Here is a 19406-nt window from a genome sequence, read left to right on the forward strand (position 1 = left end):
ATAAAATGGTATCACTGGAAGACTGACAACCAAAGTCCATGTAAATCCTGCTCGACGTTAAGTTTGTAAAAGGTATAGACACCCTATTAACCAGTTCAGCAACGTTTGCAATGTGCACAATTTTTTCTCATAGTCCTGTGTCTTCAGTCAACAAGTGTTTCATTCGGATTTCACAAAAAAAAGTTAGGTAGTCATGTCAAGATTGCAATTCAAATGCGGGGAATTTGTGAAACCTTTAGTGAACTACACCGTTCAAGGTAGCAGTACCTGTTCGTTCAACTCTTCTACTGAATCCAGAAGTGAAGATGTGGAATTTTCCCTGTGCTCAAAACAGTGAACGTAGATCCATAGGGCCAGGAGCAATGACACTGATATTTTGTTATTTCTGATGAGTTATAGTTGCTCTTACTCACCATATGACCCTACTTCACACATGCAGATTATAACATGACTTTCTTTGTAAATGCTGTCTAGTATTTTTTTTTCCTTAAGGGGCCGTCCATAAATGACGTCACGCGATTTTGGACGATTTTTGACCCCCCCCCTCGTCACACAGTGTCACAAAAAGTCAGACCCCCCCTCAAATATGACGTCACAAATCTCTGCCAACTCCCCCCAAAAAAATGAAACATGCTTCAAATCGCTTTAAACTATTGTCATTGTAGTGCGCATTTAATGTGGCGCTGAACGCTGATGTTGTAGGAGAAAACATTTATTTAAAAGTCTATTTAATTAAGTAGAACGTGTTGTCTATATTTATTTAAAGTTGCGCATTTTGATGTGACGTCACATTTCTCACCCCCTCGTCACACAGTCACAAATGTCTGACCCCCCCCCCAGATGCGTGACGTCATTTATGGATGGCCCCTAATGAGAATAAGACACATCTTTTACATTTTAATACGTAATTTTAGTTGTAATTTCTTTATTTAAAAAATGCCTGCGGTTTCTGTTCTTTGCAGACTTTAGTTGTAATTTCCTCACACAGATACAAAGCGACACACACTACGGGAGAAAGCCACCTTTCTGTTGCCTCGTGTATCCTCACAACTGGCAAAACGAAGCCATTATTTTGACAATGCCATTAGTGTTTGCAATTTAAGACGAAGAAAATGTTTCCAGCGAGTGTCCGTGAAGAAAATGCATCACGTTTTCATAATTGTCAGTAATTAATAAGCAGCAGCCCATCATTAGCATAATCAGATAACCGTAAATACTCGACGACTAAATGCATACTGTATTAGAACATACATGGATATCTAAATGCTGTACCAACATTTACCTACAGTATATTGACTTTAATACAGCAGTGCTTTCTATGATTGTGTTGTAAAAATACATGTATGAATTGAGTCAATGTAATTTTTATGCTCACAAGACCTACATGAAAATGTCTGCTTGAGAATCAATGTTTTTTTATGTTTGTATATCCTGTGTAAGGGTTCACATGAACCATGCGACTTTACTTTACTTTTACCACATTGATAAAATAAATGAATCTATTCTTGGTTTTGAATCGTCACCCCAGTTCGTGACAGGTCATTGAATCACGAGCCAGTAAATATTTCCGTCTTGTTAAAGCTTTTAGCCTTAATTGGTTACCATGGACATTATTCCATTGTTGCGCCTATTTTTACATATTTTAAAATTCATCTTAAAAAATCTGTATTCGGACCTAAAATGAATATTTTTCTTCAATGTACGGCATTTTTTATTCTTTCTCATAAAGAAAGTAGTATGCTCGTGTATTGGTTTATAGTGAATCCATTTAATGTTTGAAGTACATACTGTATTCCAACATAACACCCAGCAGTATGTACTACTTTACAAACATATACCCATCTCGGGGTGAATACAGCACTAGATTTGAGCACTTATGTCAAAATGTTAACCTTGTTTCGGAAGTCAGCCATCACGAGAATCTGACAAAACAAAAACCATACACGCTTCCCGAGGGCATCAGCTGTACATCGTTGGCTGAATATAATTTTCACTTCTCGTTAATGAAACATCACGGAATATCCCACAATGCACCAAGAGACAAATGGACTCCTGGTACACCGGAACACTCCAAATAGGTACCCACCCCTTTGATACGACGTTTAAACATAATAACAACCTCGATACGTTCCATTCATTGGCTACCACATTCTGATGAGCTCCCCCCCCCTCTCTTCCCCCCCTCAACTTGCTTTTAAGGGATTACATCTTGAATCATTGCCTCACTTGATGCAGCTAATCCGGCTGTGACGGTCCCACCTGATGACGGAGACTTGTGTTGCCTCCGAAACGTCGTGATTTTTTATTTTATTTTTATTAATTTTGATGTTTTACCTACGTGACTTTACCGAAAAAACCTAAGAATAATAACAACCTCCACAACAAGTACGCTACAGTATTCATATTTTGTCTCTCTCACAACTTGCGAGGTGTGTAAGAACATAGCTGCTTGTCACGTGCCTTATGAAACCAGGTTTTAACATTGTTGAAAACCTGGTTTTCCTTATGGCAGCTCCATTTCCTAAAACTGGATGGCAGTAGAGAAATAAAAACCTCCAAACAACAAGAATAATAATTAGCGTGTAAGGACACAGGTAAAAAAAGACCCCAAGAAGTTCATTTCACTGCAGTTTCCAAAGCAACCCTGCCAAACCCAAAGTGGTTGATGACATCTTTCTAATGATTGCTGAGTTTATAACCATCCTCTCGGTTGAATTGTGTCTGTGTCTGTATATATGGATGGCTTCATGAACAAATCTGTGTTGATAGCTCGTGGGCTTGAAAAGTACCATCAATCAATTTCGTATGAGCTATCCACATTAAAATGATGATCAGCCACGGCAGAAGTATTGGTCCTACCGTGTTTCAAATCTGCCTTATGCTTAGGAACACGGTCCGAAACATGTCGCTTAGTTTCCCCAATGTTACTGCTGCCACAGATGCAGCTTAGTTTGTAGACGCCGGGATATTGCATGTCAGGAATCTTGTCCATCACAGATGGGATCAGATCACGAATTTTATGTACTGTATTAAATCGGACCTGGATCTTGTGTTTGTTCATGATTTTGGAAATATTTTTTTGTATGGCAAGGTGATGGTTTTGATTGGATCCTCAGATGGCTCCTTCCTCACGGTTGGAGTGATGGCTTTGCAGATTGTGTAGTCAGAATATCCATTCGTCTTGAGAGCTTGGTGTACGTGTTTGAGTTCACTGGTTAGATTTTCATGGTCGTAGATACATTGAGCTCTGTGGTGTAGCGTTTTGATGAGGGAATTCTTCTGGGATGGATGGTGGTGGGAATCAGGTTTTAGGTAGGCGTCAGTATGGGTTACTTTCCTGTAGACCGAATGGCTCATTGAGCCATCTGGTCTCTTTTTGATTCGGACATCCAAGAAAGGTAGCATGCCATCCTTTTCTACCTCGATGGTGAATTTGATGGCTGGGTGTATGGAATTGATGTGGTTGAGGAATTGGTTCAGAGCCAGTCGGCCATGTGGCCAGATGACAAACGTGTCATCCACATACCTCTTCCACAAGGATGTGCGTAGAGTGGATACCTGGATGGCGTTCGTCTCCAGTTATTACATGAAAATATTGGCTACAACCGGAGATAAAGGAGATCCCATTGGGGTGCCTTCAGTTTTTTTGTAGAATGTTCCATTCCAGGTGAAATATGTATCAGTGAGGCAGTGTTTCACCAGGGCTGGTACATCAGCATTAAATCCTTGTTGGACCAAATCTTCAATAATTGCAATGCTATCGGGCACAGGAACTTTGGTGACCAAAGAAACTACATCCGGACTAACGAGCAAATCACCTGGGGAAAGTGAGATGTCCTTAATTGACGATACCAAGTGAGCTGAGATAAGTACAGAAGAGGTGGTTTTACCAGTGAATGGCTGCAAGGTCTCAGACAGATATCGGAACAGTTTGTAGGTGGGTGAGCCAATGGTGGAGACAATGGGACGAAGGGGTGTACTTTCTTTAGGGATTTTTGGTAAGCCATATAATCTGGGTGGTCTAGCAAAAGAAGGTTTTAAGGAAAACCGTTTGGTCTGTTCAATTAATGAAGCTGAATCAGTGATGATACTGTTCGTTTTTGTAACGAGGCCGTTGGTGGGATCTCTTTACATTTTTGTGTAGCTACCATCATTAAGTAGGTCCTGAATGTTGCTATTGTACACGGTTTTGTCCATGGTGACGGTGCCATTGCCATGCTCATTTTTTAAACCTTTATAAACGGTTGCCTTCGGTGACGTTCCTCCTCTTTCCTCCTGAGGGCGATCGCTTGTGTTGTGATCGAAACGTCGTGAATTTTTTAAAATATATATTTTTATTACCAAAAGAACCAAGAATAAGTCTACATTATAGACTGCCAGTACGCTCACTCAGTTTATTAACCATTGCTACAGTCTACATTATAGACTGCCAGTTCGCTCACCGAGGTTAAGGACCAGGCTACAGTCTACATTTTAGACTGCCAGTACACTCACCCAGCTTAATAACTATTGCTACAATCTACATTATAGTCTGCCAGTACACTCACTCCGATTAAGAACCAGGCTACAGTCTACATTAGTGTTTATTATTATTTTCAATTCATTTTTTAAAATTATTATTTGTATTCACTTTATTTTCATTATTATTTTTCTATCTACGTGACTTTACCGAAAGAACCAATGAATATTATATTACTACCCTGAGCGCATGCCAAAGCACGTATCTGCGCATGCGTGGAAAAGCTGACCCGTGGTTGCCCTAGCAAAGCATGCATGCGATCGGTGAGGGCAGGGAAAAATTCTCCTTCGTGTTAAAAATGCAAAAAAAACCACAACGTTGAGGTCAATTCTTCAAAGTGTGATGTCATCTTCTCTCTCCCCCACCCCAATCTGTGCAGTTACGACTATAGGGTCGGTAGATACTACTATAGTCCTTAGATACTAATACTGTAGAGCGGGCAGGGTGGAAGGTGGGCGGGGGGGGGGGTGTACCAGCTCAACCCCAGCCTGCAAAGGTGCCACCTCGGCCGGCTAGGCAATCTAGGCGAGGCCAGGGTCTCTGCATGGGACTTGGCCTCACCACGGCACTCTGTGAAGTTAGTAGTTAGTACTATAGAGTCGATAGATACCATTATAGAGTCGGTAGATACTACTGTAGAGTCACTAGATACTACTAGGGGTCGGTAGTTACGACTATAAAGTCAGCAAATACTACTGCAGAGTCGGTAGATGCTACTGTAGAGTCAGATACTGCTATGCAGATTTTGATATAGAGTTAGATACTACTGTACAGTCAGTAGTTACTACTATAGTTGGTAGATACTACTATAGAGTCGGTATGTAATACTACAGTCAGTACATACCACTATAGTCCGTATATACTGCTGCAGAGTCAGTAGGTACGACTATAGAATCAGTCGATACTGCTATAATCAGCAGATACTGCTATAGAGTCAGCAGATACTACTATAGAGTTACTTACTACTATAGTCAGTGGATACTACTATAGAGTCAGTAGATACTACTATATAGTCAATAGATATTACTACAGTCAGTATATACTGCTGTAGAGTCGGGAGATACGACTATAGAGTCAGCAGATACTGCTGTAGTCAGCAGATACTACTATTAAGTTAATAGTTACTACTATAGTCAGTTGATACTACTTTAGAGTCAATAGATACAAGTATAAATCCAGTAGATACTACTCTAGTCCTTAAATACTAATGTAGAGTCAGTATTTACTACTATAGAGTTGGTTGATACTACTATAGAGTCGGCAGATACTATTATTGAGTCAGTAGATACTACTGCTACAGTCAGTATATACTACTACTACAGTCAGTAGATACCACGATGGTGAGTAAATACCGCTACAGTCAGTAGACTGTAGCGGTAGAGTCAGTTTATACTACTGTAGAGTTAGTAGTTACTACTATAGTCAGTGGATACTACTATAACCAGTAGTTACTACTATAGAGTCGGTAGATACTACTATAGAGTTGGTAGATACTACCGTTGAGTTGGTAGATACTACTATACAGTGATACCTCGGTTCACAAACTTAATTCGTGAACTGACTCTGGTCGTGAACCGAATTGGTCGTGAACCGAGGCACATTTTCCCATAGGGTTAAATGTAAATCCGGTTAATCCGTTCTGACCTTTTTTTTGGTTTTTGAAGCACAAAAATATGAAACAAATGACAATACACATTACTGTAGTACTGTACAGTATAGTAATGTATAAAGAGAGAACACTAACCTTGCTTGAGATTACTTCTGGCATGGAGGAAGGCAGGTGGGAGGCGGGTGGGAGACAGTAAGCACTCAAACGGGTGAATTGTACAATACAGTAAGTACAGTATTGTACAGTACAGTAGTACAGTACAGTACTGTATGTGCTAAAAAGCACACCAAGAATCAAAAAGTCACTGAAAGTGTCTTCACAGTACTCACAGTACTTCTTTCTGTGTCTCTGCTTCTCTCCACGATCTTCCTACAGGAAGTCACGACCATGTGACAGCCTGGAATTAGCATAAAAATGGCCGCGGCTCCTGTTCGTGAACCGAAGCGGAGTTCGTGAACCGGAGCATATTTTTATGAAATTTTCTGTTCGTGAACCGAGTTGTTCGTGAACCGAAGCGTTCGTGAACCGAGGTATCACTGTAGAAGTCAATACTCTTTGGTTCTTTCGGTAAAGTCACGTAGGTAAAAATACATTAAATCACGACGTTTCGGGCACAACACAAGTGCCCGTCATCAGGTGGAAACAACCACAGCAATAAACAATTGCTGAAGTGGGCAAAAGGAGGCTGCTTGTGACACCAGGGTATATATACGTAAGAGGGAGGGGGAGTCAGTAGATACTACTACTATAGAGGCAGTAGATACTACTATAGGGTAAATAAATACTACTATACAGTCAGTAGATACTACTATAGAGTCACTAGATACTACTGTAGAGCCAGATACTACTGTATAGTCAGATACTACTATAGAGTCACTAGATACTACCAACTCTATTGTATGTAGGGTGTGTAGGTATATATGGCTACGACAATTTTCGGAAACCTTTTAGATCGACTATTTACCCCCCACTTTCTATTACTTTTTGGACTTTGCAAGCATCTTAGAATTTTGTTGATGGACAAATAGACAGATAAATGGCACGCTGGGCTTTCACAATAGCTTAGTATTTGTGTAAGTATATGTTATGTTTTTAAGATAAATGTTGAAATATACTTTTCCCCTGGGCAACGCCGTGTACTTCCCGCTAGTAGTATATAAATGATTGCAAGTGACAGTACATGCCATACTTGTGAAAGTAACTTGAGCACATAGTTGAATAATATAACATTCTACCAAACTATTGAATTACCTTTGAGATTTAATTAATCATTTAGTATTTTATAAATATGTTATGAATTTGACATTAGGATTTGATGAGTTTGATATGAGATTGTTATTAAAACCGTGACTGCTTTCCATCATGAACGTTCATCTCTCAAGAAAAGAGAGATATTGTATGAATGATTATTCAGCTTTGTTTAGCAGTACAAGGGATATTTTTCATATTTTGCTTCTCAGCTCATTTGATATGTGCTTATGTATAGTAATGTAATATTACGCATTTTTACTGAACTAGGTCATTGCAGCTTACACATGTGCCGAGGTATGTGAACTATCTTTAGCATGCCTTATTGAGCTGCTGCATAGAGTGCGTATGAATAATGAGAAGATACGGAAGTACAGTTTCATTAATCAACCTATCTAAGTTTGATTAATTAACCTATCGTTAGCTTTAGACAGAAAATGTCTTACTTTTTACTATCCCTCCTCAGGAGTACGACAGCATTGAGCTTATTTTGTCTGAAACGCCGTCAAGATTACACTGCCCTTCCGAAGACATTATTAATTGCTTTGAAGCTGTTCTGCTGCGATTTCTGTTAAGACTTCTGTTGAGGTAAAAAAACAATTCCTTTAACACGTCTAACATATGCTGTCTGGCTTGTTCATTCGACTTAAAAGCCTTTGTAGAATACGAGGGAGGAAACATTTTTCACTACTATTATACACATTCAAAGTTAGACTCCTTCCTGTATTTCAATTGGAGGTCGTGCAGTTTTCTTGGGAACTCTTGCTGTGGGGTTATAAACAGTTAGGTTATGACATGGAGTTCTCCGGATTAGACAGAAGGTGATGTTATCCCAGCAGAAACTACAGTACTTCAACCAGCAATGTTCAAATATCTAAAAAAGTAAGCTCTACTGGACCAATTGGGATCTACGTTAAATTTGCATATCTTCTGCCGTAGTTCTTCTATAAGGGACAATGGGGGGAAATATTAATTCCATTTCCTCTCCTCAAGAGCATAGCAGAAGCATCGAAACCCACAAGCCCTGAGAGGTAGAATCTCATGCAAAATCTGGGGAGTTAAATATTAATTCCAGGCTAAACTTACGTTAACAGGTGATTAGTTTAAAGTGTGGGGAGGGGAAGTGCAGCAGTTAGCGCGCTGTGCTTTGAACCCGAGGACCCGACTTCAATTCCTGCTCACGTTCGACCCCAGTGACGAATATCTGAACCGGTCCGCTCGACTCAGCCTCAAATGAGTACTTGGAAACATTGCCACTTGGGAAACAAATGCCGTTGGGCGTGGTGCTGGCCACCCACTCCCTCGTGTGCTGTGCCTTAACAGCACTTGCCCCAACAATCTGTCAATGCTATACCGAGGATCTTTGCCTTTGTAGGTTATAGTGATATGCTAAAATAAACATAGTTGTTAGAAAACTTTAACTTTTGACATATTTTACCTCGCCCAGCCAACTGGTCATCGTGTTCTCTTGTTTTGTTAACTACCTGGCCTGAATAAATACCTTCTCTTTGTCTGAGATAACAAAAGAGAGTATTTTCTCATGAGAAGATTATGCCTTGTAAAATGTTGCTAGTTTATCATGACAACGACTATTGTCACAATGTATTTAACATCATCTACCTCCACACATTGGCATCCAATTCCTCCAAGGCTAGCTGTAAAGCCTTCAGTTCTTAAAAATCTTCAGAAATGATGATTGGAGAGCAACCTATTAACAAAATGCCACCGAACCGAATATAATCTCGTCGGTTTCTGATTCCACATAATACATTAAGATTATTAAGAGTAATTGAGATTGGTTTACCATTATCTCTGGAGAGAAGCACTTGCTAATTCGTGTTTCCTGAAAATGGATCCCACTGGCTCAACAGAGACCATGGGTAAGGCTCTCATTCTGAAAATGGGTAAAATACATAATTTTCAACGTGACTGCAATGTGGTATAGACGACTTAAAGAGGCCCTGGTTGAATTATATTCCGTTGACACCAACTTCTATTCTCTTGTTTGAATCATCTGCAGTACCTTTCCTGTGGCAGAAAAACACTTCATGTGAAATTGTGCCCAGATGTTTCAACTTCTGAAAAGGCGAGAGAATACACTTTGGGATATTTATTACTAACCTATACACCGATTTGTCCACTGAGGTTGATTGCTCTTCTCTGCAATGATAATGCGCATGAAGATCAACATTGATACTCGTGGGCTAAAGAAACGCCACATTCGGTAATGTCTCAGGCGGACGAGCCAAATGGAAGAATCTTGAATTCGGGGTGATACACCCCACATCAGTTACTAGAGCCGTTTATGATCCGATCTGACTGACACATGAAGAGTCCTATATTTCAGGTCTGGTATCAGTCCTACGTTAGCCACACCTCCTGGCTAGACTGTGTAGAGATTTTATCTGAAATGTACTGTGCACAAGTAATATGTTAGACATTAGAGGTCTGAAGTGACCTTGAATCATCTCATTGTCTATGGAACCATAACAAATTCTTGAATAGAATTCCCTACCTCGATTGTTAGCGAGACCAATGTAATACACCTTAATTCCCAGAGCATTTGAATCTATTCAAATACACCTTGGCAGCAACAGGCTGCTAAGGAGGCATAAGACAGCAAGGGGTTGTTGCCTTATGGTTGTGTACTAGGTGTGGCAATGGCATACTGGGTGCAGGACCTCATATGCAGCCATGTGCTTAGCGGTGGTACAAGGCGAGCATACGTAGGATCTGATTATTCCACGAATGGCTCGTGAACTCACCACACCTGCCTGTACACACTGTGTCCTTATGATGTACCTTTCGCATGGTTAAGCCATGTAGAACGAGATTGGTGGATATTACATACACCAATATATTTATAATGAAAATTACAGGCGCACAAGCACTGGATAATTTTTGGGTGATGGGCTCCAGAAATCTGAAACACTGATGAGGGTGGAAATGACATTCAGCCACATTGTACCGATGCCTATGAGAAGCTTGTGCGTTTTCATTTAATATCTCTGGTGATGAGCAAGGTATGAAGTGAAATTCATCATGTTACTCACAGGCTATTACCCAGCAACAGGGTCGTGCTGCAAACACCTCGTGCTGCACGGTGATAGCTGCCACCAGGGTTCACCTTGGCTAGACTTCAGCAGGGCATTGGAATGGTTGAGATATGATGTTGCAAGTTACTTTGACCTCCTGGGACATTTAAGCACCACATAAATGCACATCTTTATCCTCAAGAACAAAGTGTGCTGATGCCAGCTACCATACACACGCACGTCTGCCTTGATAAACAAGCCAGATTTTGCTGCGCGTGGAAGCATCTATTTGTAGGGGACTGTATATCGTAGTTATGGTTGGGGTACACGTTGAGTTACAGTGGACGCATAGGTGTGTGAGACTGGGAAACTGTACGGGGGGATATTCGGGAATATAAGAGAGAGCCCGAAACAGTTCAGGGTGTAAGGCTCGGACAAGACTGGATATGCATACCTATTAAACCCTTATCAGTGCCTACCTTATTACAGACCAATTCAGACCTTATTGGTCACCCCGTGCCCTTATAAATCTCAACGTTCATCCTACAAAGTCCCATCAAAAGAAAGAAACACTAACAAATAGACAAAAACTACATCTCCTGTACAAGAGTACGGGTAAAACGTATGGGTTGACAGGTATGGGAGTGCAGCTGGGCTGGGTTCAACGCAGCTGTACCGACTCTCTAATACCTACTATAATCACCCAGAAATGTCTGTCCTTAACGTTCGTGACGTCACTCCACATCGACCAGCCCCACTCATTAATATTCATGAGCAGGTGACGTCCTCCAAATGGACACCCCCCCCACCCCTCCTCATTAATAATCACTCAATATGGAGTATTCCCCCCCTTACTATAATCATGCGCAAGTGACGTCACTCCACATCGAACAGCCACTCTCATTAATAATCATGAGCAGGTGACGTCCTCCAAATGGACCCCCCCCCCCCCATTATTACCTACTATAATGAGCAAAGAATGTCTGTGTGCAACGCTCGTGACATCACTCCACGTCGACAAGCCCCCTTCATTAATAATCATGAGCAGGTGACGTCACTCCACATCGAACAGCCCCCCTCATCAATAATCATTATAAGGTGACGTCCTACAAATGGACACCCCCCCTCATTCATAATAATTAGCGGCTGACGTCACTCAACATGGGGGGCGGAGGCATCTCCTCCCCCCTCCTCGGCGTCAACTTACAACCCTCACTACAAAGGCAGAACCCTCATGTGACGCGATCTCCGTAACGCTGTTGAGACATCAAAGTAAAAAGGACGTCATGATGAACAAGGGATTATAACCTTACAATGAAATAGATCTGTGTCACCGCGCCCTTACAATTTGCACACGCATTAATGCAATGAATATCACGTCGCGGTCTGCTTTTCGCTTGCAACTTTCAGATGTACTGCAATACACCCGTCCTTGGACGGGAAAAAGGCTAGTTGTAAATAAAGACTTACTCTTGTTGAAATGGACACCTGCGAGGAACTCCTTGACACATTGTTGCGCTAATATTACGAGTTCCATACAGGTGTTAGGTGATGTACTTGCAGTCGGGCATGTATGCATGTTGAACTTCTTTCGCACCGTACGTAGACAACCATGCTAATTGGAGGTGCGGGGGAAGGACAACAAACTAAATACAAAAAGCAGTTCTAAAGAAGTGAGTTTTCAATCTACGGAATGCCCATGGGGTACCTGCTTATAAGTTTGGAGGACTTCTTTAGTCGTGGTCGTGGCTTCCATGATGCCAGGGGCATTGCTCCTGGGGTGCAGGCTGAGAGACAAACCCGACACGACTTGTACGTGAAGCGAGCTGATGGACACCTTCTGTTCACTCACTGTCACCGCGCGCTCTCCCAATATCATGTCCGACACCGGGGATATTATCTGCATACAAATACAATTTTTAACAACTCCAGGAGGCATATTTTATTTAAAGGGTGCTTCTGGTGCATCTGGACCTGCATGAATAAAAAACAACTTGCAAAATATTGGTTACATGCAAGAATCGCATGCCAACTAAGGAAATTTTGCAATGCAGCTCGTTAGAGTAGCATGTAAACTCACAAGTTAAATAATGCAATTTTCTTGCAATGATGTTGGTAGCAACGGTGTTTTTGACTGTACAGTTCTGTTTAACATATGGTGCAATAATTGGGGGGGGGGGAGGGGGGTTAGGTCGGCATGGTGGTCTGGTCCAACATGGCTGCATATTTTTCTGCATATGACCTCTTAGAGATTTTTAAATAGAAACATGCAATTAAATTATCTTTTATCAATGTAAATTGCACACTTATCTTAATAACATATATATTTTTGGTTCTTTCGGTAAAGTCACGTAGAAGATAAATAATAAATTAATAAAAATATATATATACTTTACCAAGGTCTAAATAAAACATACTTTGAAATCAGAAAAAATATTTTCAAACGTGGAATTGCACTGAGATTACATGAAGAGATGTAACAATATGAATCGAAGGGGAGTTGGACTTGGAGACATGCATTTGCTAAAGTTATTCGCGTTGAAATATGTACATATTTTCAGAAAATTGGATGGAATAAATAATGGTATGAACATAAATTAATAAATATGAACCATATCAGATGAACTGATGATGTAGTCTTCATAACAACCAAAGCGAGTGAGCCAGTGATATTAATGCATACAATTGATTGAATAATGTGATCAGTTATTTAAAAGAAAATGTACCTCCTACATAATCTAAATGCAAAGTGAGCAATACATATTGTACATCACTACCCAAGCTAAAGACCTCGCTGAAAGTGGCAGAGCACCCACAAGCAACCTGCGGGTACTCGAACACTAACTGAGGTCCAATTCATTAAAGTGCAGTGGTCACCCCCTTTCATCTCAGCTACTGCAGCGGCTACTGCAGCGGCTAATGAGCCACTCGACATGACTTCCTACAGCAGTGTGGCGAACGTCAGCTCATCGAAGTCCCTCGGCGCGACCACAAACAAACGATCCTAATTCGCAAGATAACTGGCGAAAGGTTGAGGGGGGGGTGGGGGGGGAGTGGGGGGGGCCCAAACACTGCCCACTCAGTCACAGAGGACTGCTAACCAGCCTGGGCTCAGAGTTTGCACGTAGAGCTCGTGCATACCCAGCTTAACGAGGCTATGAGGTGAATGACAGGCACTGTAAAATCAATGCCTGTATAATGGTGCGCAGCCCTCGCGCACACACACCACCGCCGAGGATCATCAGCGAGTGCTCACGAATACAATCAAAACTGGAATGACCCATTGAGGGCAAAGAAAGGTCCTAATTCGTGAAAGAACACGGGCGTTCGGAGTGGGCAGAAGTTGACATCCACAACCAACATCATCGTGCCAGAGGCAATGATAGGACCCCCAGCCTTCGGCATGACCAGGAGACCACGGTCGAAGATCAATCCGATTAGGGCATCAGATGGCAGATAAGCCCATCTCATGAAAAAATGCTAATAAAAATGTAGCCCTCACTGACTGCAGCTGCATGTTTAAGATGATGGATGACATTCTTATTCAATGCTCTATAAGATATATCAGTGGATGAATAGTTGAAACACACCTGGCTACCGAAACGAAATATCCTGGACATAAACATTGCTACTCACCTGAATGTTCCCATATGCAAGAAGAAGAATAATACTGCACATTAACAATAAAAAAAACAATTAAAACTGAAATAACCAGCAGATATTGAATGTATTTTTGTGTAAAGTGATTGCGGTGTGGGTAGATGAATTTTCATTTTTTTTCTTTGTCGCTATTATGTTGGTGAAATGAAATTTGTACTCAACAAAGAGAAGCAAAATTATTTGCCCTCAATTTTCATAGTGCAAAAATCTTGTCTCTCCAGATGAATGGATTTGATTGATGAATATTTTTTTCCAGGAATTGTGGGGCAAAGGTATCACACTACTAGCACAGCCGATCCACTCTTGTAACATTGGCACCAAAGAGATATTTGGCCGAGTCATGCAGAATAACATTACTGAATAAAACTGGAATCTGTCTTCTAATATCATGTTGTTTGTTTACCGTGTTCATTGTGGTAATGTTTTTACTTATGTTGGTGTGCAGCAGAACTCTCGTACATGCACTATGTGCTACACACATTTTCATCATATCTGTGTTACTTTACTTTTAATGCTGGACTGCAGTTTTGGACGAGGTAAGGGTTGTGATACAAAGTAATGAATGGCTTCTTTAAATTGGTGATTAATACGTGCAGTCACTTTTTAGATTAAAGAAGCCTTTTACTCCAATTTATTTTGTCCTAATTGCATGCTTTTTTTAACACATGCCGAGACATAAACGCTGGAATTATATGTATGAACAAGAGAGAATGATCAGACGTATCTGGCAGTTTGAAATGTGAAGGCTTACATCATCATGAAAGCGTACAATTGAGTCGCATGTGCAGTCACTAGACGTCTGCAGTGAATTGAAGGCATTCGCAGATGTTTAAGAAATACATTTGTTCAGCATAGAAATATACATAGTAAAGTCCAAGATCTTTATAACACTCTTTTTTTCAGAATGGAACAAACATCCAGAGTATTGTCAAGTGGCAGATGGTGAATTGCAATATAGACATTGTTTTCTATCAGTTGTCACTGCATCTGTTCAAACGGTGAGGAAGCGGGCAAGAGGGGTAATGAGTGGGAGGATGTAGGGCAGGGAGCAGGAGAGGCCATGACCCCTGAAAGCTCTGCTGCCTGAGATTCTTTGTGGAGGAGCTTTTATCAATCATAGAACTGAAGGCCAGACAGACCCTGGTAGTGACATACCTTCACGGCGTGCCATCTCTGTTGGTAAATTATACACGTATAAAAATGGGGTTGCGAGAGCATGCTCTCCAACTCATTATCTCAAGGCCACAGATTTGGAGGAAAAAACCCAACAACAAAACAACAACATAGAGTGCATAAAGTAAAAGCGAAATTCCCACCTGAATGGCAGTCATGCCTGGCCTGTGTCCAATCAAAGTCTTTCCATCCTTGAGTTGAGCTATTCGTGTGTCCTCCACAAACATGTGACCTTGCACGAGGTCTGTAACATCCACCAGCCACTCGGGATCCAGCATCAAGGTCAGATCGCCGGTTTCTTGAGGCGACGTGGCGCAAAATTGTGTCAAGACGTTGAGCGGGGTGTGCTGGGACTGGAGAGTGCAACCTCGTACATTTGACTTCCTGCCTTTGGAGTTGATTCCTCCTGTGGATCTTGGGAAATGGCAACAATATGTTTAACATGTAGGCTTTCGCACCAATACCATCCATAATACAGGTTTTTTGGGTTAGATCACGTAAATATAAATCTGCCTGTCCGCCTGATGATGCCAGTTGTAATTACTGGCGAAACGTCATACTCAGATTGTAAATTTTATGAAATTGCTCTCCAACACACCAGTGTGCTGTACTAGTAACGAATCGACATGTTCTGTTAATAATTGGCTGTGTCCCGTGGTGGCGGGTATAATGGCACATTTATATTTATGCGATCTATCCTAAAAAAAGCTGTATTATAGAGCAACGATATTATTACCATTATTCATAGCGGACCTTTGCCAACGGAGCTTTAAAACGTTTGCTGGTGACACAGGATTGCAGTTTATTTTTGGCTATACCACTGAAATGCATTAGGCAATTGGGCTCAAATGCAGCTGAATATGGAGAAAGCTGAGAATATAATTATTGATTGGTGTCAGTGGCAGGAAAACATTGAGAAAAACGGAAATTGCATATGCCATTACCTAACGTACCCGTTTGGCAAAAACACTGCTAGAAAGTAATTGATTGAAAGAGAATGACGTAGAAGCTGTTTTGAAGTGCTTGTATTGTGCTATTTCTATGAAAAAGGTTAGGATTACATACATTGTCGCATTTCATATAAAAGGTGAGAGTTTTGAGTGCCATATCACGGCAACAAAGAATGATTAAGCACATTTCAAGGCTCAAAAAGCTAGCAGTTTAGTAACTGACTGATCGAACTTCTGCAACAACAGCAACATAACAGAGGACAATGTCATTATGAATATATGATGGCTTATATACAAGTAATCTCATCGGCAGGGCAAGTATACATTTAACATAAACGTCTATAATAGTCCATAAAAGTTTTTAACACGATACACCAACATTATTTGCAAAATATAGTTGTTTGGTAATGCCAGATCTAGTGTCCTCTATTGAATGAGTGAACATAAGTACATCTATAAAGGAAATAGCGATCTGTAGCAATTATTCTGAAAGGCATCATTGAAGTGCAGAAAATGTTGCTAGATTTTCAAGGTCAATGAATGGCTGCACTACCGTCGTGGAGGAAGATATGTGCCCATACATCACCACGCTAATCAATTTAGGCTGGTGAAGATACCTGACATGGGGACTTGTACTCTGCAGCCCTTAATCCAGCAGTGGATTAATCATAACTGATGGTGATGGCAGGAGTAGCAAGGCAGTAAAAATGTAACAGCAAATAATGAATATGTAAAAAAACAACAGTCAAATGTAAAACAACTTCACGGTAAACTAAATCACATCACCGTTATTAGCATAATTAGGGGGTAATTCCAGTCAGCAGTGATTTTTGAAGTGTGATTGGGTGCCATTTTGCTGACTTAAGAGATAATTAAAGGTTTTTTGGTCATTGATGAAGCCGAAGCTGTACTTCTTGACAGCTAACATCAGACAACACGAGCAAATACGCCGTGTACACTGTATAAAATGCAATGCTATATTTATGCATAAAATGTATACAATTAATGGATAAATATAGTGTATATATAATACGAGGTAAAGGTGCAGCCCTACAATTGTTTGCTCACGCCACTGCTGGCAGAAATGCCTCCATCAGAGGAAGCTCCAGAAAGCCCCTCTAGAGGGTATTTGGTATGTACCCTACTCTGGCCAGACTTTTTGGAAGAGATGGGAGTACCCACATTTTACCACACCACACGTGACGTGCCGGTCGATTGACTGGGGTGTACCATTTATGCCTCTGGGTGAACAGTGGTGCGGAATTTGAGCCCATTGTGGCAAGTCTTATACAGCATGGAAGCTTCCTCCAGTATATATATCATACGAAAATGTTATAAAAAGAATAAAATAAATTAAATGGTTTAATAAACCGCCTCAGATGAGCGATATAGATGACACATTTACTCAAAAAAAATTTCATAATGGAAAATAAAGTGGGTCCAATTTGGGGTTTTCATGAATATATTTGAAGCAAAAAATCCTGTTAATGTAAAAATGCTTAACACTGGGTTGTGATAGCTGGAAGGGAGGGAGGCAGTTTTTTTTTTATTTACAGAGATGTGTGACAAGTGAAATAATCTTCTATAGTCTGTGACATATGTCCAAGTAAATTGTACGTTGTATACATGCATCATTAGAGTTTACCTTCTTCAAGGACAAATAGACATAAAGAGTAACATCAGCATGCTGCTTTAGGGGAAACGTTGGGCACCATAATGGTCAACGACATGTCTTCCCTCTGTGCTGTGATACACAGCTGCGAGTACTGCAGTTGTCTAGACCATACTTGTACTGTGGAACAGAGATTAAAAAAACCCTATTTGACCTGAAAACGTAAAGAACCTTGATCCATAAAAACGTAATCCACTCTCTACTGTGGCACCCTTCTCTCCTGTGTTGTCAAACACCTAGAGGGAATATTCTATCTTCCAGCGCCTTGTATCATGCGTTCCGATATACTTGGGCTGTGCTATGAACCCAGATAATTACCAACGAGCCCTTCATTTGTTAATTCTCTTTAAAAAAAAAATATGGCTATGTTTAACGTTTTAAGTATCAGGACTGATAAGCACATGATATTGGAATAGCAGTGAAGGAAAACAATGGTCTTCACGTTCAATAAATCAACACATTGCAATTAAACACACTCGCACGAAGTCATATGGCATAGTCACACTGTCCCCACATGGTTTGCACTGGTTAATTACACATTCTGACACTGCAGTGTATGCTTATCTATTGTTCAATGTCTGTAAAAATTATTGCACGTCGGTCAAACGTTCCTGAACAATTACCATCAGTCGTAATCAATATTGCTAACACATTTTAAAAGGTATTGATTTTTTAATGCAATGCTCTATAAAATCCTAAAAAAACTTTGATGAGGAGAAAGCCAGGCCTAGTGATGTATATAATTATGGCTAAGTAAAAAAAGAATCCCGTTTTAACTCTAACCCAAGGGCGAGATTTTAGGAATTCCAAATTGTTGAATAATATAACAATTTAGTATTTCCCAAACGTGAATTCAGTGGATGTAACAGACGCAATTCACTTAGAGCAGCTGTGTTGCACTTAGATTGGCCATTAACATTGAATTTTCAGCTTGGGCAAGTAAGCGATGTGGTGCCTGCGCTTGTGAGTAATCTGTTGAATTTGGCTCCTTCACATTAAGAGATACGCTCCAGTTTCCTTTCTCCTCATTTAACAAGCCAACAACAATTCGTCATGCGTGTCAGTAGTTTGACACGCTCGAGAAAACTTGCTATTCTACCGAGGAAGCGCAGTATCAAAGACGGCCTGCTCGTTCGCCCAAAGCTTATACCTTGTGCTGTAAGAAATCGGCACTCTCCAGCCCTTGACCTGGCCGAGCTGCGAGTGGGAGAGCTGGATGTGAAGCGGCAGCCGGGGCAGCCACACGGCCAGCTCCAGCCCCGCCCGCAAGTGCTCGTGGGTCACTTGGATGTGCGCACGGGTGGAGCCGGCACTCTCCCGCCCGTCCACGTACACGTAGTCGCACGACTCGGTCACCTGGAGTGTGCGCAGCGATGAATTAGAAGGATGCTCAAGTGGTGCTCAACAAAAAGTCCAGATTAAATACAAGTGTAGTGACATGGAATGGGTCACTATGGAGCATAGCGCTGGTTGCTGGCAGAGAAAGGGACCTGTGGTTGCAGCAGCCCTGTCTGTCAGCAGGTCACGTGATAAGCAGCGA

General features: G+C 41.1%; 1 protein-coding gene across 1 annotated transcript in view; it reads right to left on the minus strand.

Moving 5' to 3' along the window:
• The window catches only part of LOC144719661 (transmembrane protein 132D-like), a 193173-nt gene that overhangs the window by 13589 nt on the left and 160178 nt on the right, over positions 1–19406 (minus strand). Inside the window, exons 8-10 of the mRNA XM_078595799.1 lie at positions 19017–19222; positions 15388–15658; positions 12120–12311 (exon numbers count right to left, since the gene is read on the minus strand). Coding sequence (XP_078451925.1) covers positions 12120–12311; positions 15388–15658; positions 19017–19222 — 669 coding nt within the window. The remainder of the gene's footprint in view (positions 1–12119; positions 12312–15387; positions 15659–19016; positions 19223–19406) is intronic.

The sequence above is a fragment of the Lampetra planeri genome, chromosome 6 (assembly GCF_965212315.1).
Source record: "Lampetra planeri chromosome 6, kcLamPlan1.2.h2, whole genome shotgun sequence".
NCBI lineage: Eukaryota > Metazoa > Chordata > Hyperoartia > Petromyzontiformes > Petromyzontidae > Lampetra > Lampetra planeri.